The sequence below is a fragment of the Ipomoea nil genome, unplaced genomic scaffold (assembly GCF_001879475.1).
Source record: "Ipomoea nil cultivar Tokyo-kokei standard unplaced genomic scaffold, Asagao_1.1 scaffold3399, whole genome shotgun sequence".
Lineage (NCBI taxonomy): Eukaryota > Viridiplantae > Streptophyta > Magnoliopsida > Solanales > Convolvulaceae > Ipomoea > Ipomoea nil.
In genome coordinates, this window is record NW_017619827.1 from 717413 (window position 1) to 734243 (window position 16831).

General features: G+C 36.1%; 1 protein-coding gene across 1 annotated transcript; it reads left to right on the forward strand.

Moving 5' to 3' along the window:
* The first annotated feature begins 5208 nt into the window (after window positions 1–5208).
* Window positions 5209–8356, forward strand: LOC109171166 (protein FAR1-RELATED SEQUENCE 5-like). Its single transcript, XM_019320300.1, has 5 exons — window positions 5209–5293; window positions 5394–5489; window positions 5656–5727; window positions 5890–6961; window positions 7276–8356. Exons 1-5 carry the CDS (start codon window positions 5209–5211, stop codon window positions 8354–8356), a joined length of 2406 nt encoding a protein of 801 aa, XP_019175845.1.
* The last annotated feature ends 8475 nt before the right edge of the window (window positions 8357–16831 follow it).

Sequence of the window (16831 nt, forward strand, 5' to 3'; positions counted from 1 at the left end):
AAGGTGGTGACTATGTCTCTACAGAAGATGTGGAACAAAATGCTTTATCTTTTGAAGCTGAATTTAATAAGTTGTATCCCAAATGGGAAGCATTAAGAAAAATGAACTGCAAACTAGCTAGTGAAATAGAGATTGTAACCAATGCAAATAAAGTATATCAAAATCAAGTAGCTGATAGGAATATATTGCTTAAAGAAGCAGCTGATCGAGAGGAAAGACTACAAAACGAAGTACAAACTGGAAATGTACTACTTTAGGAGGCAGCCGACCGAGAAGAAAAACTCCAGCAAGAAGTACAGACCTTGAAACAGGAGCTCAGCACCTACAAACGACAAATCCAAATGATGGATACCACTTCAACACTTGATAAGATTCTTGATTCTGGCAGAAAGTCTTCTGCAAAATTTGGTTTGGGCTTCACTGGAATTAACTCGAAAGATAAGACTGTATTTGTCAAAGCATCCGGACCTGATCCAGACGACATCCCTGAATCCAGCACTATGAAACGCCCCTATGGTAAAGTAAGCGCAAATAAGATGCATTATAAACTATATAATCCTGTTTGTCACTATTGCAGGTTACGCGGTCATACCAGACTCGAATGCTACTACTTCTACAAGGATCAAAGAACTGAGAAGTTCAGGCAAAAGAACATCCGGCCTTTTACAAAACAAATTTGGGTTAGGAAAACTGACTTCGTATCTCAATCAATTCCAATAACATCTCAAGGATGACAAAATAATTGGCAAACATGCTGATTAAGGATTCCAAATAAGAGTAACAGGTAAGTCAATTTACCTTTTATTTTAATTATTTTATCTTATAACATTTGCTAATGTTTCAGGAACAGGTTTATTATATCTTAAATTATACAAAGGCTTTTTTAATCCTTCAAGAATTCAATTTCTAATCTTTTAAAATATTTCTTTACCTACCAAAATTCTTGTTCCAATTTTTTTTTTTTTTTTTTTACATATTTTCCCTATGATATAAAAAAAAAAAGGGGGATTTTTTTTTTCCCAAAAATGCATCGCGACCCAGCCATGCCTCATCGCCTGAAGTTGCAATCAACGTGTCCAGCCGGTCATCAACGCCAATGCCTGCAGTCACCATCTGTCACCACCATCACTGGAGATGCCGCAGACTACGAAGCCACCGACTACTATTGTTGCACCGCCACTCCTGCCCGACACTGCCCAGGTCACTCTCTTAATTTTATTAAAATTATAAAATAAAATAAAATAAAAAAAAAATCTAGGGTTTCTCTGCCTTTTTTTTAATCTTTAATACTGCATTTGTTTTCCTACATCTATATCCAAATTTTTTAAGTGTTTTCTTCTCTAATCCGTCGTTATTTTGGATACCTCACACAATGTCCTTATTTCAAATTTGTCTAGCTCAGTACCTCTTGCACTTTATTTGAACATATGTGTACTGCTTTTTCCATGAGGAATGTGTCACTATATGTATACATACCTCTTTTTCCAGATCCACACACATCCCAAATTGTGTCAATACCTAAATATGCTCCCACTTCTGTATCTGTGTCTGCGTTCTTTGTGTCTATTTCATCTGTTCAGGTACCGATTTCCTCCTGCATGTTATTAAGAGTATCATTGACAAGTCATCCGAGGTAGCTGATACAAAACACGATGGGAAAATTGATATGGAGGATGAAGATTAACGAAAAAAAAAGGAAGAAAATTCTCGCTTCTTTAAATGCTTCAAAACACTCAGGATATTGGTACCTCTATCTCTTCTCTTTTAGTTGGTATTACTTCAATACCTAGTCTATGAATCTTATTTTTTTCTTATCTTTTTACCTGATTTTTTTTTGCTACTCCTATATGTCATTTATGTTTTAAGTATCTGCTCCTTAAAATGTGCCTAAGATGACCTTTTCTTGATATTATTGTGTGAATGAGTTATCCTTTTCTGTGTGTTCACTAAATGTCCTATCTACGTTGTTTTGGCTGCCTTTGATCCTTTGATTATGCCTTTTTGTTGGTGTTTCTTGTGCTAAAAATTGGATATCTATAAGGTTGCTTGAATGGTAAATTTGCTGCAAGTAGATATTCGTAGCTATGTGTTTACGTGATTGTACCTATTGATTTACCTGCTTCTCCATAAAAGTGTTATCTGTAATCTTGCTTTGTGTTATGTGTTATGTGTTTAGTCCGGTCATGACCGTATTTGTGTTTATTTACGTGTTTCCTGCGCTATCTGTGCCTAAATTGTTTATGTGTGTGTTTTCCGTGATATCTGGTCTGACTCTGTGCCTAAATTTGGTTTATATGTGTCTATGTCTGAATTCGATTTATTTTGAATCTTTGGCTTGCTTTACATGAATGTGCTTACTGTTTTATTTGATAATTTGTTTGACTCGAATTGAGAATTGAAAATTCCTGAATTTTTTCTTATGTGTTTTGCTGAGTTGTTTGCAAGTTGCGTGTGCATGGCTCTAGGGCTCTCGTTTTTTTTAAAATCTTCTGCAGGTTCAAACAAAGCAAATAACTTATTATGGAGTCCCAATTACTGCTTCAAGCTAATGTGAAATTCTTGGCAAAGGAAACAATCACGATGTACATTTTGAGGGGGAGTTCTTCCTAATCTCTTATGAACAAATTCAAGTTGTGTATTTATTGGGTATTTTCGGTTATATTGGACTTCTTGGGTATATATGGATTTTCTTACTAGACTCTATCAGTTTTTGGATTATCTCGTTGGATTATCGTTTTATTTGGCTTATCATAATCTCTGGGGTCTGCTTTTATAATTATCACCTTATTTGGATTCTTCTTGGATTATTTACTTGATGAGATTATTTCTGAAAAATATTTTGGAAGGGATTGCTTTTCTTGGTGTATGATATCTGATACTGATGATGCTGATGACGGCTCAGTTTCGGGCACCCCGTCTGCACGGTATATCTAATCCACTATTATGATGTTCACCTTCCTTTGTCATTTATTTGGCAAAAAGGGGGAGTTTTGGAGTAAGGGGGAGTATTACGGAGTATTATGGTAACTTTTGGAGATTTTGGAATCTTTTGGATTATTATGGTATCTTTTGGACGTATTGGATCAGTATGGAATTTTTGGTAAGGACTATGATGAAATATTTGGTAGTTTGGCAGTGGTTACATTTGTTTTGTTGTTTTTTGGATTTCATTATGGAAATAATAGAATTATATGTGTTAGGGGGAGTAGTAGTTTTGTTTGGTGCATCTAAACAAGTTGAATGGATGTTTCGGGTTATGCTACTCTCACATGAAAAAGTTATTATATGATGTGGTATGCTAGGAATTCAATGCTTCTGTGTGTGATCTAAGACTTGAAGAATTCCAATCAGGTACTTTATTCACAAATGGTCCAAAAAGAACTTAATTTGTTATTTTTGGTTTTATATCTTTGTGTCTTGTTCAGTACCTATACTAAGGGCTCTTAATAAAAAATAAATTGATTATACTTTCAATTTTGCCCAAAGTATTTGATACTTGAGTTTTACCAAACAAAATACCAAAGGGGAGATTGTAAGTGTAAAATAATTTACACATTAAGTTATTGGCTATTTTATTTAGTAAATAGTTTTATTGTTTTTAACAAATTAGAGTTGTTAAAGTTAATTATATTTTTTGACCATGTGATATAAATATATGAATGTTGTGCCTTGGAGTATGAAGTCAGCGTGTGAAGATGTCAAAGAAATAAAATGTGTGGCAGTGGTTTATTCTAACAAGGAAAGGCAGTGGTTTATTCTAACAAGAATAAGTGGTGGTGATTCATTTGAACAAGTGGTGGCTAAGGAAAAAGCTATTGCTAAGGATCCTAACTAATGGTTCAAGAAGTGCTATAAATTCACACGGTTCGAAGGAAGCATTTGCCCAACTTTGAGAATTATACACTGCTAGAGCTCTCTTGATTTTACAAAGCAATTTATATTTTGAATGTAATTTCTGATTTAATTCGTAAGAATATTTATATTGTACTGCATGATCAGTACGTGGTACTGCTGAAGCATCTTGTGAAGATTGTTCGGGTATTTGTGTGTCAATCCTGGATAGGTGTTAGAAAGAGTGGTAGTGGTAAAGGCTGGAGGCCATCTGTATTTACCTCTTGTATACTCCTTTTGGAGAACATCTATAGTGGATTGGGCAGACGTGGGTTGCCCCGCAGACGTAGGAGAAGGAGCTCCGAACTGCGTAACTATTTACTTGTGTTTTTATTTTTATTTATGCTTTCTGCAGTTATTATTTATACTTGCTTAAACAAGTCTAATTAATCAACTAAATTGGGGCTTAATTCAATTAACGTATAAAAACACATATCTTTTATATTTCAAGTATCACGGAACAATTTCAATTGAAGTATTATATTATAGGTTCAATAAAGGTATGGGATATTAAGGATCGTTATATCGTGCACTAGGGTGCACAATGCCTTGTACGCCCTGACTCAAAACGACGTCGTTTTTATAAGTTGGTGGAAAGTTGACATGACGGACACCGTTCCGTCCATTACAGTTTTTTTTTTTTTTTTTTTTTTTTTTTAACTTTTTGTAACACTTGTGTTTATGGTTATTCTGTTAAGAGTTTATGTGTATTATGTTAAGAGTTTATTTTATTATGTTAAGAGTTTTTGTGTATTATATTAAGAGTTTATGTGTATTATGTTAAGCGTTTATGTGTATTATGTTAAATGTTAGATTATGTGTATTATGTTAGGACTTTATGTGTATTCTACTATACAATTATGTACATAAGAAACATGAATTTTTTTTAGAAGTAATTAACGGCAAAAACAGGAAATAAAATTTCAAAAAGAAAAAAAAAAACAAATACAAAAAGTCGTCGTTTTGGGCCAGCGCGCACAATGCATTGTGCGCCCTGGTGCACGATATGAGGCAAATTATATTATGCACCGCGGTGCATAATCCATTATGCACCGAGGGTATGAAACGACGTCGTTTACCATTAATTAGGGCGCGGTTCAGACGTCGCCGTTAATTGTTTCCGGACGACTAATTTCTATCAGTCGTCGTTATTTTCCTATTTTGAAGTCGTATTTCTTTCCTTTTATTAGATTTGCCGTTCTTTCCTTTTTCCTTTCTTTTTCTTTTGATTCTTCGATCTGTTCCTGATTCGATTCGTCGAATTGATATAGTTTTGGTATAAGTCGAATTGTTGTATTGTTTTCTATGATCGGAAATATGAATGAAATAGTAGTTACAAACAGGATTGAGGAGATTGATTCGAATTCAATGATCGTTGATGAGAACAATTCAGTATTTGCAGGTGTATATCATTATACTATGTATTACAGTCTTGTGTGATGTTGTTATTGTTTGAGTATAATTTGCTGATATGTTATGGTTTTTTTTTTTTTTTGTTGCAGGTAGAGATCATATTCCGGTCGCCGGTGAATGTATTTCGCCGATTGCGTTCGATGTTCCGTGTATAAATTTTATCGACGATAATGAGTATATTCCAGGTATTAAATGCATTAATGTTCTTGTTCATGTTCTTATTTGAGTTTTATATTATTCAGGACCATGTTACGCAGTTTCATGCTGATATCGTTGTAGTTTCGGTTATTGAACAATATAGTGTCGGCTTTAGTGACCTGAAGTGTCAGTTTATATTTTATTTGGTTGCAGATGATTTTGACAATTCGATTGCTGTTGATGGTACATCTGGACATGTTATTGTTGAAGAGTCAGCTATTCCAGGTTAAATGTTTAGTTCGATTCTTAACTGATTTTGAATTTGTTGTGTTTTTAAAACCATGGTAGTCAGTTTCATGTTTAATGGACGATAGTGTTAGTAGAATGCTAATTTAGTATATATAGTTTCAGTATAAATGTTAAAGGGATGTTTTAATAAAATCACAGATAATGAAGAATTGTTGGGACTGTCTGTTGGATCAATAGAAGATGCATTTGGTAAATACAATGATTATGCGTTTCGTATGGGATTTAGTTCTAGAAAGGGCAAACAGTATTATGTTACTGGCACTCGGATTTTGAAGACGAAAGTGTTTTGTTGTTCTAAGTCTGGTTTTAGAATAATACCAGACAATCCTAATAAGTGTTACTCAAAGATAGTTACTAGGTCTGGATGTAATGCAATGTGTCAATTTGATATAGATTCAAATGGGAAATGGGTTGTTACTAAACATGTGAAGGAGCATAACCATGAACTGTGTCCGGCTTCATCAAGTTATATGCTTAGATCGCATAGGAAAGTGTCTGAGAATCAGCTGACATGTTTAAAAAACATGAAGAGGAGTGGGGTCCCCTTATCGGATGGTATTCGCTTCTTAAAATGTCAGTCAGGAGGGTCACCATTTGTTGGATTTACTCCTAGGGATGCGTATAACATGATATCTTCAGATTCGGCAAAGCATTTAGATGACACTGATTCTAATAGCTTGATTGAGATATTTAGAAGGAGACAAATGGATGAATCTGATTTCTATTTTGAATTTGAACTTGATGAGGATGCAAGGCTGTGTAACTTTTTCTGGAGGGATGGTCAAATGAAGGCTGATTATGATTTGTTTGGTGATTTAGTTGTACACGATACAACATACCGTACAAATAGATATGATATGATATGTGCCCCTTTTGTAGGAATGAATCATCATTGCATGAATGTGATGTTTGGTTGTGGGTTTTTACTCAATGAGAGGATAGAGTCGTTTGTTTGGTTGTTCAAAGTATTTGTACGATCAATGGGTGGTAAGCATCCTCAAACAATAATGACTGATCAGTGTGCTACCATGGCTGCTGGAATCGCACAAGTATTTTCGAATTCAAATCATAGGCTTTGTATATGGCACATTGGGGAGAATTCGAAGAAGCACATAAAAAGTCTGAGAAATAAAAAAGGTTTCTTAGAGCTTTTCAATTTTCTTTTGAAGTACACTGACACCGAAGCTGAATTTGAGTTTTATTGGACCAGGTATTTTTACTGATTTTTTCACAATGATATTATGTTAGTGTTTTATATTCTGGTGAATTTGTGTTCTGTATGTTGATTGATAGTACCTTAGCTATTAAATGATATTATAGGTTGTATGAAATGATACTGCTTATTTGATCGAATGATACTGTGTCAGTGATTAACAGTTGATGATTGTATTTGTTTGTAGAGCTCAGCTGGATTTATTCGGCATTCCCTATACCCCCTCTACTTAGAAATATGATCATCAACTTAGAAATATACAGTATAGGTTTAAATTCATGTTCTTTTTTTTTCTTTATATTTTTTTTCAGGATGATGACAGAATATGGGTGCCATAAAAATGTTTGGTTAAATAAGCTATATTCTATTAGGGAGAAATGGTGTCCTGCATTTAGTAAAGAATATTTCTCTGGTGGTATTTTATCATCTCAAAGGAGCGAGTCTACGAATCATTCAATATCTAGAAGATTATCAAAAACAGCTGGGTTGTGTGATTTTTATAATTCATTTGTTAGTGTAGTTTCTGAGTGGAGAAGTAGGGAAAACGGTGAAAATGTGCGTTGTTCACAAGGGTTGGCACCTATGGTGATGAATCATGTGAAGCTCCTTTCACATGCTAGGGACATATACATTATTGAGATATATTATCTTTTTGAGGAACAGTTTTTGAAAGGGACTTCATGCCATCAAGAATCTGTTGGGGGAAGTGGTAATGAGATAAAGTATCATGTGTGGCGTCCTGACGTTGATCTCATTCGTCATGAAGTGTGTTTCAAAGTGAATGATTTGGATATATCTTGTAGCTGTATGTTGTTTTCAGAGATGGGTATTTTATGCTCACATTCTTTACGCATTTTTAATGTCCACTGTGTTGCAGCAATACCAGATAAGTACATTATCAAAAGATGGACCAAAAAGGGTATTGAAGATAGAATAATAAGCAGTGATAGTTCCTTGAATATTCTTAGCATTGCATCATCTGTTTGGGTTATTCAAATGGGTAGGAAGTTTCAGCAGTTAGTTTTATCCAGCCAAGCAAATTGCAAGGCTCGGGAAGTGTGTGAAAATGCTTTTGAGGATGCTAGGAGGAAGGTTGAAGGTGATATTGGTCCTATTGTCATTGAAGATGGTGAAGAACAGATAGCTGGTGTAATTCAAAATCCAGCACGTAATAGGGCGAAAGGTGAACGCAATAGGAGGCATATTAGCACAATTGAAAAGAAGTATAACCAAGTGAGAGGGCGGAAGTTGGGTGTCAAGGTTGCTGAATTGAGTATAAAGGCTGCAGTGCAGACATCTGTTGAAGGAATTGTTGCTAATATTGTTGGCAGTGGTTATTTTGTTCATCCCTCTAGTGGCAGTCACGAGTTAGGTTTGGTTAAATCTAGTTGATAGGTCAATTACAATCATTGTAATATTGGATTGGATCGGTTTGGATATTACATAGTATGTGTGTTGTCATGGTAGCATAGTTTTTTGCAGTATGAAAGTCTGCTGCATGTTTGACATATTATTTTTTATGTTTTTAAATGAAGTCATAGATATTTTTTAAATGATACTATAGTGTATATAGAATGATACCATAGTGTATGGAGAATGAAACTAAACAGTATGTCTCTCACATTTTCATATATATTATAATGTAACTATAAATATAATGAACTGATACTGTAGTGTATAATAAATGATACTTTATTTAGTTTATGCAAAATGAAACTGAATATAATATCTTTAATATTTTCATATGTTAGTAAATGAAACTATAAGTGTAATGAACTGATAATGTATAAGATACGAACTGAAAGTGTACGTGTAATAAACTGAAACTAAAAACATTTATATGGAATTACATCATTATACTTGATTAACCAAAAAGCTTGAAGTTAAGAACCATCAGTGTGTTCAGTGAGAAAACTTTACAACCAAACAACATCGTCTTTCAGTCAACAAAAATTGTAAACAAGATGATAATCTACCCAAAATATCAATGGAATATGTCATTTGGTACCCAAAAATATTGACACCATTTAGGCGACTTATGTTCTTTTCATATCAAAAACAAACATTCACATTTTCGTAGCTGTTCCGTTTATCATAGTGATCTATTTGTTGCTTTCAAACGCTGTCTTGGCGTTCTTCAGGACTTCTGCTCTGTACTGATTGGTTGGCATCATGATAATTCTGGCTGCATATGTTGCTCGTAGAGACATCAAGTAGAGATCCTGCATTTTGTTGGTACACATCAGTTAACTATGTTTTGTGTCAGAGAATTTGAGTAGTACAAATATGTAAAGTATTATATGTACATACATTTTGATCCTGTTTCTTTGGAACAAACCCACATTTCCAGTTCTGATCCCCCATGTAGGTTTCTATATGTCTCATTGCGTACAAACCACAGTCAATCTTGTTAGCTGATGATCTCCAACTCATTTTAACTAGGTCAACAGTCAGTTTTTTCACATTTGCCTGCATATCTTTCATTCCATATTTTCCAAGGAATAATGCAAATGCATTTTGCGGCATGTCAGAAGTAATTAGATATGAATTATAGGTGAATTGGTTTTGAGTATTGAAGTAAGTAACTAGATGACTTACAAGCAGCTGTGGACAGTCACCATACTTGCTTTGAATTTTCAGCCCTTTGAGGAGTGGCAGGTTGTCAATGATTTCAAGCTTTGATGTAATGAAATTTAAGCACAAGACAAAGAAGTGATGATGCCGGTAAATGGGAAAGAACACCTGTTTTGATTTTTTAATGTTTTTTTTTAAAGAAAAAAATTAGAAAACAGTAGTAGTATGTTTAACTGTAAATATAATATTATGAAAAAGAAATGATTACCAATTTTGCATCACTAATATCGACATTCCCCATGTTCTGTATCTCGGTGGTTAGACACTGCTCAAAGTCTTCTTGTCTATGTGACTGGTGGTGTGGTGCCCAATCTGGTGGAGTATCAAGTTGGAGCTGTAGAGTATAAATTGTACATTAAAGGATGTTATTCATAAGTAAACATGCATAACGTGAAAAATAGTAATGGTGTTTGCTTACAAAAGATTGTGTTGTGAAGTATATCCTCTTTGGCTTATCAATCCCACGGCTTGGATCCAACATATTCAGTCTTAGACACCAAACATTTAAGAATATACTCTCAAGCTCAGCACTTCTTAAGGTCTGGAATTGCTCTCTATTGATGTAGTACCTCTCATGGCCAAACAGTTGTTCACTGTCATATTTGAAAATGTATATAAATAAAGTAGGTAGCATTCAAAATTGTATATTAGAGAGTGGGTGTTAAGTGTGCTTTATACCTTAATGGTTGTTCTTCTGTTGGGTCAAGGAAAGCATAGTCTGAAATCAACTTTTCCTTTGGACCGACATTCTTCAGCTTTTCAACATTTGTTGTCCAGTATGGGGACCTTAGGCGCAACGGCAGGTTCCTGATCCTCTTTGTCTTATCAATTATAACATCTTCATTGTTGTCATCAATGTCAGGCTCAGAAATCAAACTGCAGTTTTATGGAGGATCATGCATGCATCAACATATAGAGATACAGTGCATATAATGCAGTATCACTTGATAAACAAGTCAGTTTCAGTTATATATATATACAGTTTCAGTTATGTACACCTACAGTATCAGTTATGTACACCTACAGTATCAGTTAATTGTAACTTCGGTTTCAGTTCCTAATATATATATATATATATATATATATATATATATATACACACACACACACACACACACATATGTCAGGCATACTATTCAGTGTCGGTTTATATACAATATGGTGTCACTTTATGAATAATACAGTTTCATTTATAATAGGTTGCACTTCAATTGAAAATGAGTGGAAGCAGTGTAGATATAATAGGTTGGAGCATACCTATCAAACAGATTGTTTTCAGTTCCAGGTGGTGGGGTTTCCAGTTGTGGTTCACCAGAGTCTGAACTGTCACTTTCCTCTTGAATATCACTTGTATTGTTCTGGTCTTCAGTATCATCTTGTGCTTGCATATCATTCATTTCTTCAGGGATATGTTGAGGTTGTGATGAGTTTATAGGGCTAATTCCAAGATCAAAACTTGGTGTTTGAATCGGATGTGGCGTTTGTGATTTAGCAGGAGCTTGAGTCGGGTAGTCTTTGGTGGTTTGGTAGAATGCCTGTTCAAGCGCATTGACTACGATTAGGATTCCCTTTAATTCATTAATATGGTCCACTATGGACCATGGACCCTTATCCCTAAAATAAGCCCTTAGTCCTATAAGGAATAGAATTAGTAAACCCATACCATTCATACCCTAATTAGGAGTCTTAAATATATAAATAGGGATATAGGAGGCACCTAGATCTTTCACCACAATAAACGTCCCACCACCCCAAAGAGCTCCAAGAATTCCCTTAGAAGAAATCAAGAAAGCAAGAAAGCTTAAATAAAGACCCTTCATAGCCAAGGAATTAATTAAGGCTAAGAGGTAACCCATGTCTCAACAAAACCTATTTTCATAGTTATGATTTCCCCCGTAGGTTTTCCCCATATTATTGTGTATTGATGATTTGTGATGTTATTATTGATGATTGGTGGGATAATTCCATGGGTGATCTTGACATCGGGAGATTCTTGATAACCATGGTGTTCTTAACGATTATGTGGAGTTCTTAATGATTATATGGTGTTATTGATAATTGTATGGCGTTCTTGGTGCTTATGTGTTATTTGTACCGAATCTTGTAATTAGAAGGCGAACCGTATTCTTGTTGATATAAAAGTAATTAGAACCCTAGGTTGATGTTCTTGTTGGCGTTCTTGATGCTTATGTGATATTCTTACCGAATCTTGTAATTAGAAGACGAATCGTATTCTTGTTGGATTAAAAATAATTTGAACCCTAGGTTATATCGTGGAATTCGTATGGTATTATTCTTGGTATATTGGGTGGGATTTCGCATGATTGGGTGTTTATTATGTCTAGAAAAGCATGATAGGTTATGTGCCACTTGATTCTTGATTTTGATCCGTTAAATTGTCTACGTGTGTTATCAATTGCGTTTGAAAGTGTCTAAGCATGGTCTCGGGTTCCACGAAGGTTCCCGGGGCGTTTTTGGTGTTAATGAGTCAGTGGGGGGTAGGTGGGGGTAGGGGACCTGCCACCTACCCGCGGTAAAAAAGGGGCAGTTCCGGCAGCGGGCAGCCGGCAGGCGGCGACCCGCTGCCCGGAACAGTGTTTACCGGCGGGCAGCCGGCGGGTGGCCCCCCACCCACCGGCTACCCGCTGGAAATTCCCACACTTGGGACCCCGACTTCCCCGTTTGATGTTTCCCCGACCCCCGTGGTGTCCCAACGGACTCCGTCTATCGTGCCTATGTCTAGTTTGATGTTTCGGGTACCGTTCGTAGGTTGTATGAGTCTTATATATTGCATGCTAGTTGAATTGGTATCCCGCTGACATAGGTGAAAGGAGTATGAACCCCTTAGGACTATTCTTAGTATGTGAAGGATCACGCATAGGTTTTGTTATACGTTTTCTCCCCCTTCCCAATGTGTTAATGTGGGTTGCATGTGCTTGCTATGTGTTATGTGTGCATGTTACCCCGATTTGGTTGAGATCAATCGGGCTATACGGGCAGTCGGGTGGGCTGAGAACCATACCGGCTGTTAACCAGGCTGGTAGAGACCGGTCAGGTATATAAATATTATATAGGACTAAGTTCCACTATACGGGCAGTCGGGTGGGCTGAGAACCATACCGGCTGTTAACCAGGTTGGTAAAGACCGGTCAGGTATATAAATATTATATAGGACAAAGGTCCACTATACGGGCAGTTGAATGGGTTGAGAACCATCCCAACTGTTAACCAGGCTGGTAAAGACCGGTCAGGTATATAAATATTATATAGAACTGCGGTTCATTAGTCGGTTGCGATCGACTCCTCCGTAATGTGAGACGGGGCAGGGTGCTGCGGGGCCGTGTCAGAGCTATATGCGCTCACCCTCATGTATGGGCATGCGATTGGTCCTGTGGCGCCAACAAAGTGTGCTATGTGGTGAGAAATGGATGAGTTGTGTTTATGAGTATATTGGGGGATGTGACTATGGGATTTATGCTGGGGATTGTTTATGTTGGGTTATGATTATTAATTGTGCTCAGCTTTATCTGTCTTGCCTATGGTATACGCTTGTTATAACTGTTGCTTGTGTCTAGCCTTATCTGTCGAGTCATTCCCGGTTTTAAAAGCTAGAGTCTTGTAGGATATATCTTCATGCTTCAAAATGGTTTTCGTATATCTATATATATCTCTATATGTAATGTATTTCAACGCGTTGGAGTGGGTTACCAGCATCTCTCGCTGAACAGATATATTTGGCTTTCAGGCACAGAAGAATAAGTCACTGGAGCGTGCTAGAACTTGGGACGTAGAAGTAGATAGTTTTCCCTTTCGGCCTGCGTGCCATGATTTAGTATTGATACTGATTGAGGTTTTAGAAATTAGCCTGTGCACCCGAGTTCTCTAGCTCGGGTGTGGCATAGCACCCCGTACTCTTTGTATCGTGTTTTGGGATTTAATGAGATTCTATCTTTATTATATAAGTTTTAAAAGTCTTGAAAATCTGGGGTGTTACACTTTCCCCGTCCAAATTTTCCAGACAATACCTCTGCCTTGATTCTTTGCTTAACTGCTTCTTCAGTCCAAGCAGTTATTGCAGGGGAATCCCTTTGAATCTTCTCACCCTTGTATTGTACTTTGTCAAGGTATGTTAACTGTGTTTGAAAGAATAAAAGTTATAATTAGCAGTTATGTTATCAGTAATTGTAGTAGCATATAGTGTATAGATTAATGAGAAAATTATTACAAGTGCATACTAAAATATTACCAGCAAGAACAGTGAAGGACCAGTGAAAAAGCTCTCTTTGTTATTCTTCCAAGATTCAACAGCATTTACCAAAGATCTGAATGTGTATTGACACCAATTCAAGTCTTTCAGCTTTGAAACATCAAGCATGGAGTATAAAATCTTGTAGGTTGCTTTTGTGCTCTGGTTGCCCTTTACCAAGCTGGATACAAGCAGCACAATGAAGTCTCTCTTGAACATATCTCCACTGTCTCCTCTCTCAATAATGGTCGCTGGCATTGTATTCGTCACTGGAGAACCTTTTGTTATTCCCCACCTCTGTCTCCAAGCTGCCAACAATTTCTTGTATTCAACAGATTCATTCTCAGAAGTAGCCTCAATAACAGGGATTTTGCCTTAGGGAAGGTTCATTGTGCTGTGTACATCATCCTCCGACAGTTGCATGTCATTATTTTCCAACATCAGTATGCACTCATAGACATCAAACCTTTCGACAAGATACCTAGTTAGTCTGCTATCCCAGTCAAATATGGTCAAGTTTAACATAGCAGCCAACCCAATATCTTGAACTGATCTGCGTTGATCTGGTGATAGAGACGAAATGAGGGTCCGAAAATACTTTGGTGACATTCTGGTTTGTAGATATTGCATTTTACTCATCTCACTCTTAACTGCAGATTTCTTTATCCTCTTGTGTATTTTCTTCTCAACATTGGGGCTTGCTGTTGCTTTGCGCTTGGGCAACGATGGTCCCTGGTCCTTTGATCCCTGAGCAGCCGGTTTTGATGCAGTTGTGTTTGTCTTAGGTGATCCCTGAGCAGCTGGTTTTGATGCAGTTGTGTTTGTCTTAGGAGCAGGAACAGATTGTTTGGTGGCTTTAGCTCTCTTTGGTGATTTTGCTGTTGATTTGCATTTGGGTGCCCTTTTTTTGTGCCTCTCTTCCACCTGAACAGCTGGTTCGGGTTCATTTTCAGGTGGTCCATTTTCCTGTCCATCTTCTTCTTGCACAGTTTGTTCTGGTTCAGATGGAATGGTTGGTTTATTTTCAGGTGTTGGTGGTTTATCTGCAGGTTGTCCTGTGGCAGCAGGTGTTGGTTGAGATGGTGGCGTTGGTTTGGCTGCTTGTGAGTCCAAGACAGCCTTGGTTCTATGCTTTCTTGTGGCTTTCTTCATCTGTATAGGTATGGTATGCAACAGTATGATAAGTTTTTAATGATGAATATTTTATAAAACAAAATGCGACACACATATGAGCACTTTCAGTTCATATACAATGCACTTTCAGTTCATATACATTATACTTTCAGTTCATATACAAATCACTTTCAGTTCATATACAATGCACTTTCAGTTAATATACAATACACTTTCAGTTCATATACATTACACTTTCAGTTCATATACAATGCACTTTCAATTGAAATAATATTTCAGTTCATATACAAATCACTTTCAATTGAAAACAATATGAGACACACATATAAGCACTTTCAGTTCATCTACGATACACTTTCAGTTCATATACAATACACTTTCAGTTGAGAATAAATGCAGTTTAATTTAAGAAGAAATAGAGTTTCATTTTGATATAGTAATTTCATATGTAATATATGGGACCACACATTCCGTATTATTAAACACACTTTGCAGTTTTATTTTATACATAAACATCTGGGACCACATTACATGAAAAAGACAAACATGTGTTTCTTATTTAGGGTTTACAGTAATATTATAGTTTTGTTGACTGCATGTATTTCTTATTTAGGGTTTACAGTAATATTAAATGCATTATAGTTTCTCAATGCATGTTTGTGATGCAAAATATGAATGTTGCTTTCGGAATGTCTGAAAAAAAAAACCTAGAATGTATGTACTGTAGAACATATTTTTCTTTGTAGGTAAATATAACATCGCATTATATAACATAGTATTATTACCTTCTCGTTGAAACTGAAATATGCAGAAATACGAAGAAGAACAGCGATGGAGACGAGAGGTAAAAAATGGCGGTTGAAGTCTAAGCTTGGAGAGAGTGCTGATGGTAAGTGTGGGTTGTTCGAGAAGAAAGTGACGACAAGACTTCCCTTTTTCGTTTTTATATTGATTTTTTAAAAAAAAAAAAAGAAAAAAAAAAGGAAACAATGCGCTGAAAGTAATCGACGGCGTTAAAAGGCGCCGTTTCATTTAATTAATGAAATGGCGTCGTATATGGGCCGCGGGGCATAATCGATTATGCACCGCGGTCTATAATATAACAACTGTATGATTTGCCGGATATTAATTAGTGGGTAGAATTTTTTTTTAAAATTTAGTGACCGACAAAAATCGTAGCAAATTCGTAGCTAAATTTAGCGACAATGTTAGGAATATATTGTATAAGTTTTGATGAGCCAAATGTATTTTGTAGACCCCAATTTTATTTTATTTGAGTCAGTTCTGGTTCACAAAGTATGGTGCACCCTGCCATGAATCCTACGTGAAAGGCTTTATGAAGCGTTTAAGTCATCAAAAGTTGAGATGGATGAGATGGTAGAGAACTTGTTAAAGTGCTCTCATCTTGATACTTGATGATTTACGGTTCGATTCTTGTTGAGAGCATTTTGGTCTAAAAAGGTTTTAGACAAGCTATGGTGAAATGCTAGTATGATATCATGAAGTATAATATCGGGAAGTGCCATCATGAAGAAATAGTTTTTATAACATGATATCTTGTGTTATCGGATGATGACGTCACAACGTGATATGCTCTTAGAAGAGTTATGGAACCCATGAGAATAGATGAGACAAAAGGATTTAAATCATGATATGTATCAAAGGGTTAAATTAACTAGTCGAGTTGGAAGGAGCGTTGCAAAGCAAACCAAGTGGTACATGGTTTGACTCTCACTTGAAGAAATTTTTATGAAGACATGATAACAAGTTCATGATACTAGCTTAGCATGATACTAGTTCATGATACAAGATGGACATGATATACAATCGGGATATGACATCATCAAATAAGC